Source organism: Natator depressus, chromosome 6, assembly GCF_965152275.1.
Source record: "Natator depressus isolate rNatDep1 chromosome 6, rNatDep2.hap1, whole genome shotgun sequence".
NCBI lineage: Eukaryota > Metazoa > Chordata > Testudines > Cheloniidae > Natator > Natator depressus.
Window position 1 is genome coordinate 798,948 of NC_134239.1, and position 17,080 is coordinate 816,027.

At 71.0% G+C, this 17,080-nt stretch overlaps 1 protein-coding gene across 2 annotated transcripts; it reads left to right on the forward strand.

Annotated features, from left to right (window-relative positions):
- The first annotated feature begins 226 nt into the window (after window positions 1-226).
- Window positions 227-16,856, forward strand: SEZ6L2 (seizure related 6 homolog like 2). 2 transcript variants are annotated; one of them, XM_074954205.1, is made up of 18 exons: window positions 227-356; window positions 3,657-3,821; window positions 4,323-4,634; window positions 4,808-4,941; window positions 5,250-5,442; window positions 6,041-6,226; window positions 6,389-6,557; window positions 7,390-7,553; window positions 8,467-8,661; window positions 8,812-8,950; window positions 9,200-9,396; window positions 9,676-9,870; window positions 10,889-11,080; window positions 11,602-11,793; window positions 12,837-12,905; window positions 14,125-14,242; window positions 14,445-14,541; window positions 15,898-16,856. In XM_074954205.1, exons 1-18 carry the CDS (start codon window positions 290-292, stop codon window positions 15,925-15,927), a joined length of 2,814 nt encoding a protein of 937 aa, XP_074810306.1. In that variant the 5' UTR covers window positions 227-289; the 3' UTR covers window positions 15,928-16,856. The 2 variants fall into 2 exon arrangements, with proteins under 2 accessions (XP_074810306.1, XP_074810307.1); XM_074954206.1 differs by having other exon boundaries at window positions 228-356; window positions 12,837-12,875.
- Window positions 16,857-17,080: the final 224 nt, after the last annotated feature.

Sequence of the window (17,080 nt, forward strand, 5' to 3'; positions counted from 1 at the left end):
CTGCAGCCGCTGCGGGGCCAGCGAACCCCGGGGGGCCGGGGCCCCCACTGCAGGAGAGGAGCGCGATCTGGGCCCGGGTGGCCCCCGGCTGGGGGGTCCCGCGGGGGCGGCGCCGGCTGAGCAGCCCGCGGGCGCGGGGGGAGGACGCTGCCGAGCGGAGCTCGCAGCAGCCCCCCGCCCAAGCCGGCGGCGCCGTGCCCGTGCAGAGGCGCCCGACGCCGGTGCCAGGCAGCCGGAGCAGCCGCGGCGCAGAGCCCGGGCGGGGCCGGCGGGGCTGCAGACACCCGCCATGGGCTGCGCCGGGCCGCTCGCGTCCTGGCTCCTGCTGCTGCTGGGCTCGGCGCCTCTGCTCCCAGGTCGGGGGGCTGCGGAGCGGGGGGAAGCGCGGCGATTTGGGGGGCGGAAAGAGGGGGAGGGGACCGGCCCTTTGTGCGCGGGGCGGGCTGGGGAGGAGAGGGGGCGCCTGGGGGTTGCGAAGGGGGCGCAGGTTTGGGGGTGCAGAGGGGATGGAAATGGGGGGGCGGGTGTAGGGGGACCGGGAGGGGAAGGTAAAGGGAGTGGGGGGTTAATGAATGGGTGACTCACAATCACTGGGGGTGCCAGACCCCCAGCGAGGCATGGAGCCATCAGGACCGCCAGCGCCCCCCAAGCAGCGCCCCCACGTTGGCTGCGGAGTGCCGGTGGATGGGGGGGATGGAGATTGTGGGGGTCAGGGCGCAGGATTGGGGGGCTGGGCAGGGGCCGTGCCATAGGCGGAGACCCGGGAACGAGAAGGGGCTGTTCTGCGTTGCCCCAAGATATGGGGCAGGAACCCAGGTGTCCCTCCTAATTCCCGAGCAATTCCCACTGGATCCAGCCTCTCCTGCCTGGGCACCTCGGCCTGTCCCCTCTGGGGGGCGCCGGCTCCCACCTGCCCTGGGGCAGGGCCTGGCAAGGTCAGGGGGGCAGGTTGGGGCAGGAGCAGGGCCTGGCTGGCTCAGGGGGGCAGGTTGAGGCAGGAGCAGGGCCTGGCGAGGTCAGGGGGGCGGGATGGGCTGGGGCAGGGCCTGGTGAAGTCAGGGGGGCAGGAGCAGGGCCTGGCGAGGTCAGGGGGGCAGGTTGGGGCAGGAGCAGGGCCTGGCGAGGTCAGGGGGGCAGGTTGGGGCAGGGGCAGGGACAGGGCCTGGTGAGGTCAGGGGGGCAGGTTGGGGCAGGGGCAGGGCCTGGCGAGGTCAGGGGGGCAGGTTGGGGCAGGGGCAGGGCCTGGCTGGCTCAGGGGGGCAGGTTGGGGCAGGGGCAGGACCTGGCTGGCTCAGGGGGGCAGGTTGGGGCAGGGGCAGGGCCTGGCTGGCTCAGGGGGGGCAGGTTGGGGCAGGGGCAGGGCCTGGCTGGCTCAGGGGGGCAGGTTGGGACGGGGGCAGGGCCTGGCTGGCTCAGGGGGGGCAGGTTGGGGCAGGGGCAGGGGCAGGGCCTGGCTGGCTCAGGGGGGCAGGGTGGGGCAGGGGCAGGGCCTGGCTGGCTCAGGGGGGCAGGTTGGGGCAGGAGCAGGGCCTGGCTGGCTCAGGGGGGCTGGGCCGTCTCAGGGCGCCGGGGCTGGGCAGGGATCCCTGTTCTCTCAGGGAGCCGCATCCTGTAATGTGCCATGTTCAGAGCAATTAGCGTCTGGCCGGCAGCTGCCCAGGCCTGTCACCCGCCTGCCCCCCGCGGGCCGGGGCTGCCACAGCCGCGCTCGTCACATCAGCTCAGCCGCGCGTGGGGGGGACAGACAGCGCGGTGCCCCTCACTCCCGACCCGCAGTGCTCTGGGGCGCAGGCCTGGGCTGGCAGGGGGCTGCGGGTCGGGAGTGAGGGGCACCGGCAGGGCTGGGGGGCAGGGCTGGACTAGCAGGGGGCTGCGGGTCGGGAGTGAGGGGCACTGGCAGGGCTGGGGAGCAGGGCTGGACTAGCAGGGGGCTGCGGGTCGGGAGTGAGGGGCACCGGCGGGGTTGGGGGGCAGGGCTGGGCTAGCAGGGGGCTGTGGGTCGGGAGTGAGGAGCACCGGCAGGGCTGGGGGGGCAGGACTGGGCTAGCGAGGGGCTGTGGGTCGGGAGTGAGGGGCACCGACAGGGCTGGGGGGGCAGGACTGGGCTAGCGGGGGGCTGAGGGTCTGGAGTGAGGGGCACCGGCGGGGTTGGGGGGCAGGGCTGGGCTAGCAGGGGGCTGCGGGTCGGGAGTGAGGAGCACCGGCAGAGCTGGGGGGGCAGGACTGGGCTAGCGGGGGGCTGTGGGTCGGGAGTGAGGGGCACCGACAGGGCTGGGGGGGCAGGACTGGGCTAGCGGGGGGCTGTGGGTCGGGAGTGAGGGGCACCGGCAGGGCTGGGGGGCAGGGCTGGGCTGGCAGGGGGCTGCGGGTCGGGAGTGAGGGGCACCGGCAGGGCTGGGGGGCAGGGCTGGGCTGGCAGGGGGCTGCGGATCGGGAGTGAGGGGCACCGGCAGAGCTCGGGGGGGCAGGACTGGGCTGGTGGGGGGCAGGGCTGGGCTAGCAGGGGGCTGCAGGTCGGGATTGAGGGGCACCGGCAGGGCTGGGGGGGCAGGACTGGGCTGCGGGGGGGCAGGACTGGGCTAGCGGGGGGCTGCGGGGTTGGGAGTGAGGGGCACTGGGGGGCACGGCTGGGCTAGCAGGGGGCTGCAGGTCGGGAGTGAGGGGCACCGGCGGGGTTGGAGGGCAGGGCTGGGCTGGCAGGGGGCTGCGGGTCGGGAGTGAGGGGCACCGGCAGAGCTCGGGGGGGGGCAGGACTGGGTTGGGGGGGCAGGACTGGGCTATCGGGGGGCTGTGGGGTTGGGAGTGAGGGGCACCGACAGGGCTGGGGGGGCAGGACTGGGCTAGCGGGGGGCTGAGGGTCTGGAGTGAGGGGCACCGGCGGGGTTGGGGGGCAGGGCTGGGCTAGCAGGGGGCTGCGGGTCGGGAGTGAGGAGCACCGGCAGAGCTGGGGGGGCAGGACTGGGCTAGCGGGGGGCTGTGGGTCGGGAGTGAGGGGCACCGGCAGGGCTGGGGGGCAGGGCTGGGCTGGCAGGGGGCTGCGGGTCGGGAGTGAGGGGCACCGGCAGGGCTGGGGGGGCAGGACTGGGCTAGCGGGGGGCTGTGGGTCGGGAGTGAGGGGCACCGGCAGGGCTGGGGGGCAGGGCTGGGCTGGCAGGGGGCTGCGGGTCGGGAGTGAGGGGCACCGGCAGGGCTGGGGGGCAGGGCTGGGCTGGCAGGGGGCTGCGGATCGGGAGTGAGGGGCACCGGCAGAGCTCGGGGGGGCAGGACTGGGCTGGGGGGGGGCAGGGCTGGGCTAGCAGGGGGCTGCAGGTCGGGATTGAGGGGCACCGGCAGGGCTGGGGGGGCAGGACTGGGCTGCGGGGGGGCAGGACTGGGCTAGCGGGGGGCTGCGGGGTTGGGAGTGAGGGGCACTGGGGGGCACGGCTGGGCTAGCAGGGGGCTGCAGGTCGGGAGTGAGGGGCACCGGCGGGGTTGGAGGGCAGGGCTGGGCTGGCAGGGGGCTGCGGGTCGGGAGTGAGGGGCACCGGCAGAGCTCGGGGGGGGGCAGGACTGGGTTGGGGGGGCAGGACTGGGCTATCGGGGGGCTGTGGGGTTGGGAGTGAGGGGCACTGGCAGGGCTGGGGCATCTCTCTCTTGTTTAATCCCTTGCTCCTCAGGGCTGCCGCTGAAGGATGAGACCCCCGTGACCCCCTCCCCGCAGCTACAGGCCTCGTCGCTGGGGGGCTCTGCGCCTCCCCCTGGGGTCCCCGAGGGTCTGTCAGAGCTGCTGCAGGGCGTCCTGCTGAAGAAGGAGTTTCTGGGGCAGGCCGAGCCCCCGCACGGTGAGTTCCCCTTCCCCCCCCCCCGGCTATGTGTGGGGCAGGGGGGGCTGGGAGGGTGACACTCGCTGGGGGTGGGGGTGTTCTGTGGGGGGGGTCTGCCTTGTGCTGGGGCGGTAGGAAGTAGAGAAGAGGGGGAGGGAACTGGGGGCGGGGGAGGCTCCAGGGGAATGGGTGGGGGGCTGGGGGAAGATGTGTGGGATCAATGGGGGAGGGGGAGCAGGTGGACGCTGCGGGGCTGGAAATAGTGAAGGGAGGGGCACATGCATGGGGGTGGGGGGCTGGGTGAGGACTTGGGGGAGACGGGGGGCTGGGGAAGGGGGGTAGATGGGTGAGGTGGGTGGGGTGGCTTGGTAGGGGGCTGGGGGGAGATGGGTTTGGGGCTGGGGAAGTGGGGGCAGATGGCTGGGGGGTGCAGGAGAGGTGGGGTGGGATGGCTCAGTGGGGGGTTGGGGGAGATGGGGGGCTGGGCTGCTCTCACCGCCTGCCCCCCTCTCCCCCCAGGCAGCCCCTCGGCCCCGCGACCCTCGGCCTCGCCATCGCCCCCTCAGCGCCTGGACTCCGGGGTCCTCGGCACGGATGCGGCCTCCCCGCTCACCACGGCCGTGCTGCCCCCCCAGCCCACCGCCCCGGGGGCCCCCAGCTTCCTCACCACCCCCCCGGGCTCCACCACCGCCCCCCTGCGCCTGCTGCCCCCTCCCGCAGGGGGCGACGAGGGGGGCCATGTCGCCATGACAACCTACGTCCCCGAGGGCGATGAGGAAACCACGACAACGCTCATCACTACGACGACCATCACCACGGTGCACGCGCCCGGTGAGGGGGGCCCTGGTCCTCTAGGGGCTTCAGGGATTGGCTTGTGGGGAGGGCAGGGGATGGGGCAGGGGCCTTTCCCCTCTAGGGGGTGCTGACCCCAGGGCAGGAACTGGCCAGCTTGTGGTGGGGGGAAGAATTCCAGTTTTGTCTGACTCAGTTTCCCCTTCCCACAGTCCTTTGCAGTAACAACCTCTCGGAGGTGGAGGGCTACGTGGAGTCCCCGGATTATGTGGGGGCCGCATTCTATGGGGGGCTGGACTGTACCTACAGCATCCGGGTCTACATGGGCTACGGGGTCGAGGTGCAGGTAAGGGGGGCAGGAAGGAGGGAGAGGGGGGCTGGGAGCTGGTTTGGCAGGAAGGGGTGTTGGGAGGGTGGGCCACGGCTGTGGGAGGGCAGGGTCGGGGGAAGGGAATGGTGGGGGCTGGACTGGGGGGGCAGGAGAGGCTAGTCCGGGGGGCTGAGGATGTTGGGGGGCTGAGCTGGGGAAGTTGGGGCAGGAGGCGATTGGGGGACGTTGGGGGGGTTGATCTGGGGCAGGGTGTGTTGCGGGGTGAGGGGGCGCCAGGGGGCACCGGGGTCCTGGGTTCTGACCCTGCCCCCCGCCCCCCCCAGGTGCAGACCCTCAACCTGTCCAAGGACGATTCCCTCACCGTGGAGGGGCTGGGCGGCGAGACGCCGGCCGTCCTGGCCAACGAGTCCCTGATGGTGGAGGGTCAGGTGATCCGCAGCCCGACCAATCAGGTGCTGATCCACTTCCAGAGCTACCACGCCAGCGCCCCCAGCGTCTTCAAGTTCCACTACCAGGGTAAGGGCCGCCCCTTTAACGAGCGGGGGGCGGGGACCGTTTCCACCACCCCTTTAACAGTTGGGCACGGACATTTGCCCCCACCCCTTTAAGGGGTGGGCATTGGATCCTTTCCTCTGCCCCTTGAACGTTGGCTGCCGTCCCTTTAAGAGGCGAGTGGTTGAAAGGCCCCCCCCTTGTCTTAAAGGGGATGACTCCTCCCACCAAATAGGCTGACGGGTGTGAGTCCTTGTCCCAGGTAGAGGATGGGGCGAGTCCCCCATCCCTTTAAGAGAGGGAGGGGAGGAGGAACAAATGTATCTTCCCTTAAAGGGGAGGAGTGGATCATGGTGTCCCTTTAAGAGCAAACAGTGAGATGACTCTCTCACCGTCCCTTTAATGAGGGCCAAATGCAACAAATGTTCCTCTACTGTCCCTTTAAGAAGCCAAGCACCATGGGAGTTCCCCGCACGGTCCAGCTGCCATTTAACAGGCAGCTCCAGAGTAAAAAAAAAAAAAAAAATTTTTTTTTTGTCCCCCAGACAGTTATTTCCTTTCGGTTTTTGTCCTCCAGACGGAAACGGTTTTCTTCTCCTCACCCGTGTCTCTCCCTCCCCAGCTTTTCTGCTGAGCTGCGGCTTCCCCAGCCGGCCGGAGAACGGGGCCGTGAGCGTCACCGACCTGCACCCCGGCGGTGCCGCCACCTTTAAGTGCGAGCCGGGCTTCCGGCTGCGGGGGGAGGAGACCTCGATCTGCCTCAACGCCAGCCGCCCCCACTGGAGCGGCCCCAGCCCCGCCTGCCAGGGTGAGCCCCGCCCCCACCGGGGGAGGGTGGGGGGCGGGGTGCAGGGGGGGGCCTGGGTGCTGGGGGCAAGGGAAGGCCCAGAGGGGGGTGAAATTGCGGGGACGGGGGGGCCCCGTGGGGGGCGCCCCGGCTCCGCGCCTCACCCCCTGCCCCTCCCCCCAGCGGCCTGCGGGGGGGCCGTGCGGAACGCCTCCCATGGGCGCATCGTGGCCCCCGAGGGGCCAGGCGGGCGCGGCGCCAACCTGACCTGCCGCTGGCTGCTCGAGGCGCCCGACGGGCAGCGGCTCCACCTGCATTTCGAGCGCCTGGCGCTGGACGAGGACAACGACCGGTGAGCAGGCTGGGGGCTGGACGGTGACCCCCAATAACTGGGGGGGCCGTGGGCGAGGGCAGGAGAGTGGCGGAAGTTGGGGGGGAGGGGCAGGAGAGTGGCGGAAGTTGGGGGGGACGGGGGGAGGGCAGGAGAGTAGTGGGAGTTGGGGGGGACGGGGGGAGGGGCAGGAGAGTGGCGGGAGTTGGGGGGACGGGGGGGACGGGGGGAGGGGCAGGAGAGTGGCGGGAGTTGGGGGGGACAGGGGAGGTGGGGGAGGGGCAGGAGTGTGGCGGGAGTTGGGGGGGACAGGGGAGGTGGGGGAGGGGCAGGAGTGTGGCAGGAGTTGAGGGGGATGGGGGGCCGGGGGGGAGAGGCAGGAGAGTGGCGGGAGTTGGGGGGCTGGGGGGCCGGGGGGGAGAGGCAGGAGTGTGGTAGGAGTTGGGGGCGCCGGGGGGCCGGGGGGGAGAGGCAGGAGTGTGGCGGGAGTTGGGGGGGCTGGGGGGCCGGGGGGGAGAGGCAGGAGTGTGGTGGGAGTTGGGGGCGCCGGGGGGCCGGGGGGGAGAGGCAGGAGTGTGGCGGGAGTTGGGGGCGCCGGGGGACCGGGGGGGAGAGGCAGGAGAGTGGCGGGAGTTGGGGGGGCCATGGGGGAGGGGCAGGAGAGTGGCGGGAGTTGGGGGAGGGGGCAGGGGAGGTGGGGGGAATTGGGGGGCACGGGAGATGGGGAGGGGGCAGGGGATGCGGGGGGAGTTGGGGGACACAGGGGAATTGTGGGTTTGGAAAGGGCAGGCGGCGTCAGGGGGCGGGCGGGGTGGGGCGCAGGCCGCGCCCCCTGACCCCCCCGGCCCCCCAGGCTGGTGATCCGCAGCGGCAGCAGCCGGCTCTCCCCCCTGATCTACGACTCGGACATGGACGACGTGCCGGAGCGGGGCCTGCTCAGCGACGCCCAGTCCCTCTTCCTGGAGCTGGTGTCCGAGAGCCCCGGGGCCCCCCTCATCCTGGGGCTGCGCTACGAGGGTGAGAACCCTGCCCCCCGCCGGCCCCCCAGCCCCCTCCACGTGGTCTCCCCTGCCCCCCGGCAGCTGGTCCGGGAACCACCCCTCCCTGCTGCCCCCCAGCCCCCTCCACGTGGTCTCCCCTGCCCCCCGGCGGCTGGGCCAGGAACCACCCCTCCCTGCTGCCCCCCAGCCCCCTCCACGTGGTCTCCCCCGCCCCCCGGCGGCTGGGCCCGGAACTACCCCTCCCTGATGCCCCCCGCCGGCCCCCCAGCCCCCTCCACGTGGTCTCCCCCGCCCCCCGGCGGCTGGGCCGGGAACCACCCCTCCCTGCTGCCCCCCAGCCCCCTCCACGTGGTCTCCCCCGCCCCCCGGCGGCTGGGCCGGGAACCACCCCTCCCTGCTGCCCCCCAGCCCCCTCCACGTGGTCTCCCCCGCCCCCCGGCGGCTGGGCCAGGAACCACCCCTCCCTGCTGCCCCCCGGCCCCATCCACGTGGTCTCCCCCGCCCCCCGGCGGCCGGGCTGGGAACCACCACTCCCTGCTGCCCCCCGCCGGCTGGGCCGGGAACCACCCCTCCCCGCTGCCCCCTGGCGGCCCCCCGGCCCCCTCCACGTGCTCTCCCCGCTGCCCCCCGGCGGCCGGGCCGGGACCCACCCCTCCCCGCCGCCCCCCGGCGGCCGGGCCGGGCCGGGAGCCACCCCTCCCCGCCACCCCCCGGCAGCCGGGCCGGGCCGGGAGCCACCCCTCCCCGCTGCCCCCCGGCGGCGGCCGGGCTGGGAACCACCCCTCTCTACTGCCCCCCAGCCCCCTCCACGTGGTCTCCCCCGCCCCCCGGTGGCCGGGCCGGGAACCACCCCTCCCCGCTGCCCCCTGGCGGCCCAGCCCGGTACCGCAGCCCCCTGCTCTCTCTGACTCGGCTCCCCCTGCTGGCAGCCTTTGACGAGGACCGGTGCTACGAGCCCTTCCTGGCGCATGGGAACTTCAGCACGTCGGACCCGCGGTACCAGGTGGGGGCGCAGGTGGAGTTCGCCTGCAGTGCCGGCTACGTGCTGGAGCAGGGCCCGGGCACCATCGAGTGCGTCGACCCTGCGGACCCCCACTGGAACGAGAGCGAGCCCACCTGCAAAGGTAACGCTCCCCGCTGCCCAGCGCCCCTCGCTGCCGACCCGCAGCCCCCACCCCGCGGTGCCCCTCCCTGCGGACCCGCAGCCCCCCCTCCCCCCGCGGCGCCCCTCGCTCCCGACCCGCAGGCCCCGATGACACTGATGCTTTCCACAGCGCTGTGTGGGGGGGAGCTGTCCGACCCGGCCGGCGTGGTGCTCTCCCCCGACTGGCCCCAGAGCTATGGCAAAGGCCAGGACTGTGTCTGGAATATCCGGGTGCAGGAGGAGAAGCGGGTCCTGCTGGACGTTGAAATGTAGGTACCGCCCCGCCCCGGAAACCCTCCTCCTTCCCTTCTGTCCCGAGCTGCCAAGCCCCCCCAATTTTTCTGCTGTCATGACCCATTCCCCCCATCATCCCACTTCTCTCACCAACTGTGCTGTCAGGTATCCCACTTCTGACACCAATGTACCCCATTGCTCCCCTCTGACTCCATAACCTCCCATTGCTGCCCTGGCCCCCAGTCTCACTCTCTAGCCTCCTGACACCCTCCCACCGCCCACAGCCTAAACATCCGGAAGAGCGATGTGCTGACGGTGCTGGATGGCGAGGACCTGACGGGCCGGGTGCTGGGGCAGTACATGGGCACCCACCCCCGCTTCCGCCTCTACACCTCGGCCAGCGCCGCCACGCTGCAGTTCCAGTCGGACCCCAGCGACCCCCTCTTTGGCCTGAGCCAGGGCTTCCTCATCCGCTTCTCCGGTAGGGTCCGTACGGAGGGTCGGCGAGGCAGTGGGGGTGGGGGGAGGTTCAGGAGGGAGGAGGAGTCGGCTGGGAGGGGGTACTGAGGCAGCAGGGGGGAGGGATCACAGGGAGGCACAAGGGGGTCAGATGGACGAGGGCAGGGGAAGGGAGCGCTGGGGGGGGGTGGAAGCAGGAGATGAGGGGTGGGGGGTTGAAGGGGGACCCAGGCTGGAGGAGGGTGGGGGCCAGGGGGTGGCAGGAAAGGAACCCTGCCCCCCCTCACCTCTCCACCCCTAGAGGTGCCCCGGAACGACACGTGCCCGGAGCTGCCAGAGGTGGAGTTTGGCTGGCGCACGGCCTCGCACGCGGCCGCCATCCGGGGCACGGTGCTCACCTACCAGTGCGAGCCGGGCTATGACATCGTCGGCTCCGACATCCTCACCTGCCAGTGGGACCTGGCCTGGAGCAACAGCCCCCCCACTTGCCAGAAGAGTGAGTGATCCCTGCCCCCCATCTCTCCTGGGACCCTTAGTCCCATGGGCTGCCTTTGGATCCCACCACTCCCACCAACAGCGCAGCCAGGCATCCCAACCCCCAATGGGCCTGAGTTTGGATCCCACCTCTCCCACCAATGGCATGGCCAGGTATCCCTCTGTCCCTCCCATTCCTGTCTCCTCACCGTGATCTACTTCCTGCCCACCCCCCGTTATCCCTTGGCTACTTAACAGGGTAACCTGGTAACCCCATTGCTACTGCGGCACAATCCGGGATCCCATAGTACCAACACCAGAGTGGCCGGGAGTACCAAGTCTCCCAGCCACGACAGCCAGCCATCCCACTGCTACCAATAGTAGCACAGCTGGGTATCCCACTGCTGCCACCAGCCCTTAGGCTACCTCAGGCTGGGGCTCAGTGCTAAGGTGCCTGCCTTTTGCACCAAAAGGGGGAGTCCACTCCCTTTCCTGAGACCCATCCTAGGGCTCACCCCGTCTGGGGAGAGCCCATGCCGGGGGAGCAGGAGAGAGGGACCTGCCCCTCTCTGAGGCTCAGAGCCAAGCTTCCCAGTTGGAATCTCAGCACAGTGCCAAGAGAGTATCCCCTCCCTACAATGAGACCCCCCTGGCCGGGGGTGGTGCAGTGAGGTATCCCACTTTTGCCACCACTATTGAACAAATCCCCAGCTAGGGCTGGAGGCCAGGTTGTGAATTCAAATCCCATCTCAGACACAGGAAAAGGGGAGCGTCCTTTCCTCCTGCAGGGGACCTTAGCCATGAAGTTCCAGGTTGGGTATCCTACATCTCACACCACCGATGGTGTTGTGGCCCCTGCCACCATCCCGGGGCGAGATCACAGCTCCCGCCAGCCAGGCCAATGAACGACTCTTGGGATCCCACTGCTCACACCAGTTTAGTGCCTCAGTCCAAGGTCGCGGTTGAGTCTCTGTCCTGACTTGGGGGAGCCCGAGTATGTGTCCGGGTGTCTCATACCTTGTTGCTTCCTCCCCCCACAGTCGTGAACTGTGCTGACCCGGGGGAGATCGCCAACGGGAAGCGAAGCGTCTCAGACCGACGCTTCTCCATCGGCTCCCACGTCCAGTACTTCTGCCACGAGGGCTACGTGGTGGAGGGGAGCAGCACCCTGACTTGCTACAACCGTGATACTGGAACCCCCAAATGGAGCGACCGCGTCCCCAAGTGTGTCTGTGAGTGCAGGGGGCTGCGGGGGGGGCTGCGGGGTGGGAGAGGGGGCACCGGCAGGGCTGGGGGGCTGCGGGGCGGGAGTGGGGGGCTCCTGCAGGGCTGGGAGGCTGTGGGGCGGGAGTGAGGGGCACCGGCAGGGCGGGGGGCTGCGGGTCGGGAGTGGGGGCGCCGGCAGGGCGGGGGGGCTGCGGGGCAGGAGTGGGGGCGCCGGCCGGGCTGGGGGGCTGCGGGGCAGGAGTGAGGGGCACCGGCAGGGCTGGGGGGCTGCGGGGCGGGAGTGAGGGGCACCGGCAGGGCTGGGGGGGTTGCGGGGCGGGAGTGAGGGGCACCGGCAGGGCTGGGGGGCTGCGGGGCGGGAGTGGGGGGCACCGGCAGGGCTGGGGGGCTGCAGGGCGGGAGTGGGGGCGCCGGCGGGGCTGGGGGGGCTGCGGGGCGGGAGTGGGGGCGCCGGCAGGGCGGGGGGCTGCGGGGCGGGAGTGGGGGCCGCAGGGGGGCAGCGTCGAGGGCTCTCTCTCTCCGGCAGTGAAGTACGAGCCGTGTCTGAACCCCGGCGTCCCCGAGAACGGCTACCAGACGCTCTACAAACATCACTACCAGGCGGGCGAGTCGCTGCGTTTCTTCTGCTACGAGGGCTTCGAGCTCATCGGGGAGGTGACCATCACCTGCCTCGCGGGGCACCCGTCCCAGTGGACCAGCCAGCCGCCCCTCTGCAAAGGTACCGCCCCCCGGCCGGCCGTGCCCCCCGCTCCCGACCCGCAGCCCCTGCTAGCCCAGCCCTGCCCCCCAGCCCTGCCGTGCCCCCCGCTCCCGACCCGCAGCCCCTGCTAGCCCAGCCCTGCCCCCCAGCCTGCCGTGCCCCCCGCCGTGCCCCCCGCTCCCAACCCGCAGCCCCTGCTAGCCCAGCCCTGCCCCCCAGCCTGCCGTGCCCCCCGCCGTGCCCCCCGCTCCCAACCCGCAGCCCCTGCTAGCCCAGCCCTGCCCCCCAGCCTGCCGTGCCCCCCGCCGTGCCCCCCGCTCCCGACCCGCAGCCCCTGCTAGCCCAGCCCTGCCCCCCAGCCTGCCGTGCCCCCCGCCGTGCCCCCCGCTCCCAACCCGCAGCCCCTGCTAGCCCAGCCCTGCCCCCCAGCCTGCCGTGCCCCCCGCCGTGCCCCCCGCTCCCGACCCGCAGCCCCTGCTAGCCCAGCCCTGCCCCCCAGCCCTGCCGTGCCCCCCGCTCCCAACCCGCAGCCCCCCGCTAGCCCAGCCCTGCCCCCCAGCCCTGCCGTGCCCCCCGCTCCCGACCCGCAGCCCCTGCTAGCCCAGCCCTGCCCCCCAGCCCTGCCGGTGCCCCTCACTCCCGACCCGCAGCCCCCCGCTAGCCCAGCCCTGCCCCCCCAGCCCTGCCGGTGCCCCCCGCTCCCGACCCGCAGCCCCTGCTAGCCCAGCCCTGCCCCCCAGCCCTGCCGGTGCCCCTCACTCCCGACCCGCAGCCCCCTGCCAGCCCAGCCCTGCCCCCCCAGCCCTGCCGGTGCCCCTCACTCCCGACCCGCAGCCCCCTGCCAGCCCAGCCCTGCCCCCCCAGCCCTGCCGGTGCCCCTCACTCCCGACCCGCAGCCCCCTGCTAGCCTAGCCCTGACCCCCCAGCTCTGCCGGTGCCCCTCACTCCCGACCCGCAGCCCCCTACTACCCAAGCCCTGCCCCCCAGCTCTGCCGGTGCCCCTCACTCCCGACCCACAGCCCCTTGGTTCTTCTCTAAGTCTTTCTCTGCTCTGTTCTCAGTGGCGTATGAGGAGTTACTGGACGACCGGAAGCTAGAAGGTCATTTAAATTACAGGCACAAGGGGCTCCGTAGGTGGCTCTGTGGGGCTGGGAGCGGGGGGGCTCCGCGGGGGGCGCCGTGGGGCGGTGGTCTCAGCAGGGGGCTCGGCGGGGGCTCAGTGAGGGACGCCGTGGGGCAGGGAGCAGGTGGGCTCGGCGGAGGGCTCCGTGGGGCGGGGGCCTCGGCGGGGGGCGCCGTGGGGCGGGGAGCAGGTGGGCTTGGGGGGGCGCCGTGGGGCGGGGGCTCAGCGGGGGGTGCTGTGGGGCAGGGAGCAGGTGGGCTCGGGGGGGCACCGCGGGGCGGGGGGCTCAGCGGGGGGCACCGTGGGGCAGGGAGCAGGTGGGCTTGGGGGGGCGCTGTGGGGCGGGGGGCTCAGCGGGGGGCGCCGTGGGGCAGGGAGCAGGTGGGCTCGGGGGGGTGTCGTGGGGGGGGCTCAGCAGGGGGCGCCGTGGGGCAGGGAGCAGGTGGGCTCGGGGGGGCACCGTGGGGCGGGGGGCGCCGTGGGGCAGGGAGCAGGTGGGCTCGGGGGGGTGTCGTGGGGGGGGCTCAGCAGGGGGCGCCGTGGGGCAGGGAGCAGGTGGGCTCGGGGGGGCACCGTGGGGCGGGGGGCGCCGTGGGGCAGGGAGCAGGTGGGCTCGGGGGGGCGCCGTGGGGCGGGGGCTCAGCGGGGGGTGCTGTGGGGCAGGGAGCAGGTGGGCTCGGGGGGGCACCGTGGGGCGGGGGGCGCCGCGGGGCGGGGGGCTCAGCGGGGGGCACCGTGGGGCAGGGAGCAGGTGGGCTTGGGGGGGCGCTGTGGGGCGGGGGGCTCAGCGGGGGGCGCCGTGGGGCAGGGAGCAGGTGGGCTCGGGGGGGTGTCGTGGGGGGGGCTCAGCAGGGGGCGCCGTGGGGCAGGGAGCAGGTGGGCTCGGGGGGGCACCGTGGGGCGGGGGGCGCCGTGGGGCAGGGAGCAGGTGGGCTCGGGGGGGTGTCGTGGGGGGGGCTCAGCAGGGGGCGCCGTGGGGCAGGGAGCAGGTGGGCTCGGGGGGGCACCGTGGGGCGGGGGGCGCCGTGGGGCAGGGAGCAGGTGGGCTCGGGGGGGCGCCGTGGGGCGGGGGGCGCCGTGGGGCGGGGGGCTCGGCGGGGGGCGCTCTCCCCTGACCGTCGCTGCCAGTCCCAGTGCCGCACTCGGGGATGCTGCAGGGAACGGGACAGGGATGCTATGATGTCATTGGTTTTGTCCTCTCTGATTGGCCGCCTGTCTCTGCGCAGTCACCCAGACAACAGACCCCTCCCACCAGATGGAGGGGGGTAACATCGCCCTGGCGATCTTCCTGCCAATCATCCTGGTCATTCTCCTGATTGGCGGCATTTACGTCTATTATACTAAGTAAGTCACAGCCAATGAGGACAGAGGGTGTGGCAGCTGGGAGGCGGGACTTGGGGCTCTTAAAGGGGCGGGTTGGAATGGGGGTGGAATGATATTAGTTGGGGGTGGAGCTGGAGACTCTTAAAGGGGTGGTGGCCCTGTCGCCCGTGGGGTGGGGCCGGGTCCCCCGTGTGGTTCTCACCCCCCCACGTCTCTGTGCCAGGTTCCAGGGCAAGTCCCTGTTTGGCTTCTCCAGCTCCCACAGCTACAGGCCCATCACCGTGGAGTCCGACTTCAGCAACCCGCTGTACGAGGCTGGGGTGAGTCGCCCCCCAGGGCGTCGGGCTGCCAACTTCCTAATCGCAGGAAACCGAAAACCCCCTCCCCGATGCCCCGCCCCCACTCACTCCAGCCCCCTTCCCTCCATCACTCGCTCTGCCCCACTCTCTTTCACTGGGCTGGCGCAGGGGGTTTGGGTGCGGCAGGGGGTGCAGGGTGCGGGCTCTGGGCTGGGGCTCAGGGCTGGGGCAGGGGGTTTGGGGTGCAGGGTGTGGGCTCTGGGCTGGGGCTCAGGGCTGGGGCAGGGGGTTCGGGGTGCAGGACGGAGTTAGGGTGCGGGAGGAGGCTCAGGGCTGGGGCAGGGGGGTTGGGGTGCAGGCTCCGGGAAGGGGTTTAGGGTGTGGGGGGGTTCCGACCTGGGGCAGGGGGTTCGGGGTGCAGGCTCCGGGAAGGGGTTTAGGGTGTGGGGGGGTTCCGACCTGGGGCAGGGGGTTCGGGGTGCAGGCTCCGGGAAGGGGTTTAGGGTGTGGGGGGGTTCCGACCTGGGGCAGGGGGTTCGGGGTGCAGGCTCCGGGAAGGGGTTTAGGGTGTGGGGGGGTTCCGACCTGGGGCAGGGGGTTCGGGGTGCAGGAGGGAGTTAGGGTGCGGGAGGGGGCTCGGGGCTGGGGCAGGGGGTTTGGGGTGCAGGCTCCGGGAAGGGGTTTAGGGTGTGGGGGGGTTCCGACCTGGGGCAGGGGGTGTGGGGTGCAGGAGGGAGTTAGGGTGCGGGAGGGGGCTCAGAGCTGGGGCAGGGGGTTCGGGGCGCGGGCTCCAGCGGGGCAGCGCTTACCTCAGGCGGCTCCCGGTCGGCGGCTCAGTGGGGCTAAGCCAGGCTCCCTCCCTGCCCTCACTCCGTGTGGCTCCCGTGAGCAGCCGCCATTTCCGGCCCCTTGGCAGATGGGCCAGGGGGCTCTGCGCTGCCCCGCGCACAGGCGCCGGTCCCGCAGCTCCCATTGGTCACAGTTCCCAGCCAATGGGAGCTGTGGAGCCGGTGCTGGGGGTGGGGGCAGTGCCCGGAGACCCCTGCCCCCCCCAGGACATGCCCGTCGCTGCCGGGAGCCGCGTGGGGCCGGGGCAGGCAGGGAGCCTGGGTTCGCCCCACTGCGCCGCCGACCGGACTTGTAACGGCCCAGAGCCACCAGGGTCCCTTTTCGACCGGGCGTTTCGGTCAAAAACCAGACACCTGGCGACCCTAGACGGGAGCCCCTCCCCCACTGTATCCCCCCGAGGGGGAGGCCAGTGTGGGCCAGGGGGCTGCTGGGGGGGATGGGCTGGGAACAGATGTGGGGGAGCGGAACGGATGGGGGGGGCTCCGATTCCCCAAGTGACGCTGTGTTTCCCCCCTCTCTGCCCCCCAGGACACCAGGGAGTATGAAGTGTCCATCTGACGGGCCGTGTGCCCTGTCTGGAGCGAGGAGGTGTCTGGCGGAAAGGAAGAGACGACGCGGGGGGGGGTTGAGGGGGGGCAGCGCGTGGTGGTGGGGCCCTGTCCTGTCTCTCCGCTCCCCCCACCTCCCCCTCTTTGTACATATCCAGGTCCATGTGCCAACGCTCACACTTTTCTGCTTCGGTAATTAATTAATTTATAACCCCGCCCCCCGGGTTCATTATTTATTTATTTATTTATTTACCCCACCCTGGCTGGCAAGGCGCGGGGTCTGTGCCGCCCCCCCCCGCCCCAAGGCTGACTGGACGTTGTCGGAAACCCTGCAGTGACAAACCATCCCAACCCGCACGCGGCCCTGCGGCTCTCCGGAGATCCTCCAGCGATAACCTGCACGTCGCCGGAGGCCCTACAATAACGTAGGCCCACCCTGCAGTCACAACAATGCACAAAGCCCTGCGGCTCGCGGGGCCCTGGAGTAACGAAGGGGCGCGGCCGCCTTGGGGTTTGCAGGAGACCCTACAATAATATATTAGCACGCAGAGCTCTGGAGCATGGCGTAGACCACCTGAGAGACCACCCAATAACAAACCAGGCCTCTCCCCCCTGCCCCCGTCTTGTGACGCTGTCCTTCCCTTTAAGGGAAAAGCCAGGGGGTATTTATCCCTTGCTCCTTGTCAGGATCCCCTTAAACAATAAATACCTTCCCGTGTTTTATACCGTATCCCTTTAAGGGTAATCAGGGTAGGAGGTTGTAGCTCTTTAAGGGTAAAAATAATTCCCCATCGCTCCTTTTAGGCATAAAATGCAGGGGGTAGTAACTCCTGAACTCATCCCTTTAAGGGTAAAACAGGCAGGAGGGCATTTATTTTCACAGTGTTCCTTTAAGGCTAAACATAATTGTTAATCATTACCTTTAACAGTAAAACACTGGCCCAAAGATATCCCTAGAACCCACCGCTTTAAGGAGTCTAAAAAGAGACAGGAGGACACTGAGTTAAACATCATCCCTTTAAGGATAAAACATAGCTACAACTGACCCCTTCCCCTTTAAGGATTAAAACACAGGAGGATATTTAGTTTAACAGCATCCCTTTAAGGATAAAACACAGGGGGGATATTTACTTCTATGTTCACCCCTTTAAGGACAAAAAGCA

Excerpts from the sequence above, each read along its gene's own strand:
- SEZ6L2 (XM_074954205.1), top strand. The coding sequence starts at position 290 with ATGGGCTGCGCCGGGCCGCTCGCGTCCTGGCTCCTGCTGCTGCTGGGC. Across the intron at positions 4,942-5,249 it reads GCTACGGGGTCGAGGTGCAG|GTGCAGACCCTCAACCTGTC; the intron begins GTAAGGGGGGCA and ends CGCCCCCCCCAG. Across the intron at positions 9,871-10,888 it reads CCCCCCCACTTGCCAGAAGA|TCGTGAACTGTGCTGACCCG; the intron begins GTGAGTGATCCC and ends CTCCCCCCACAG.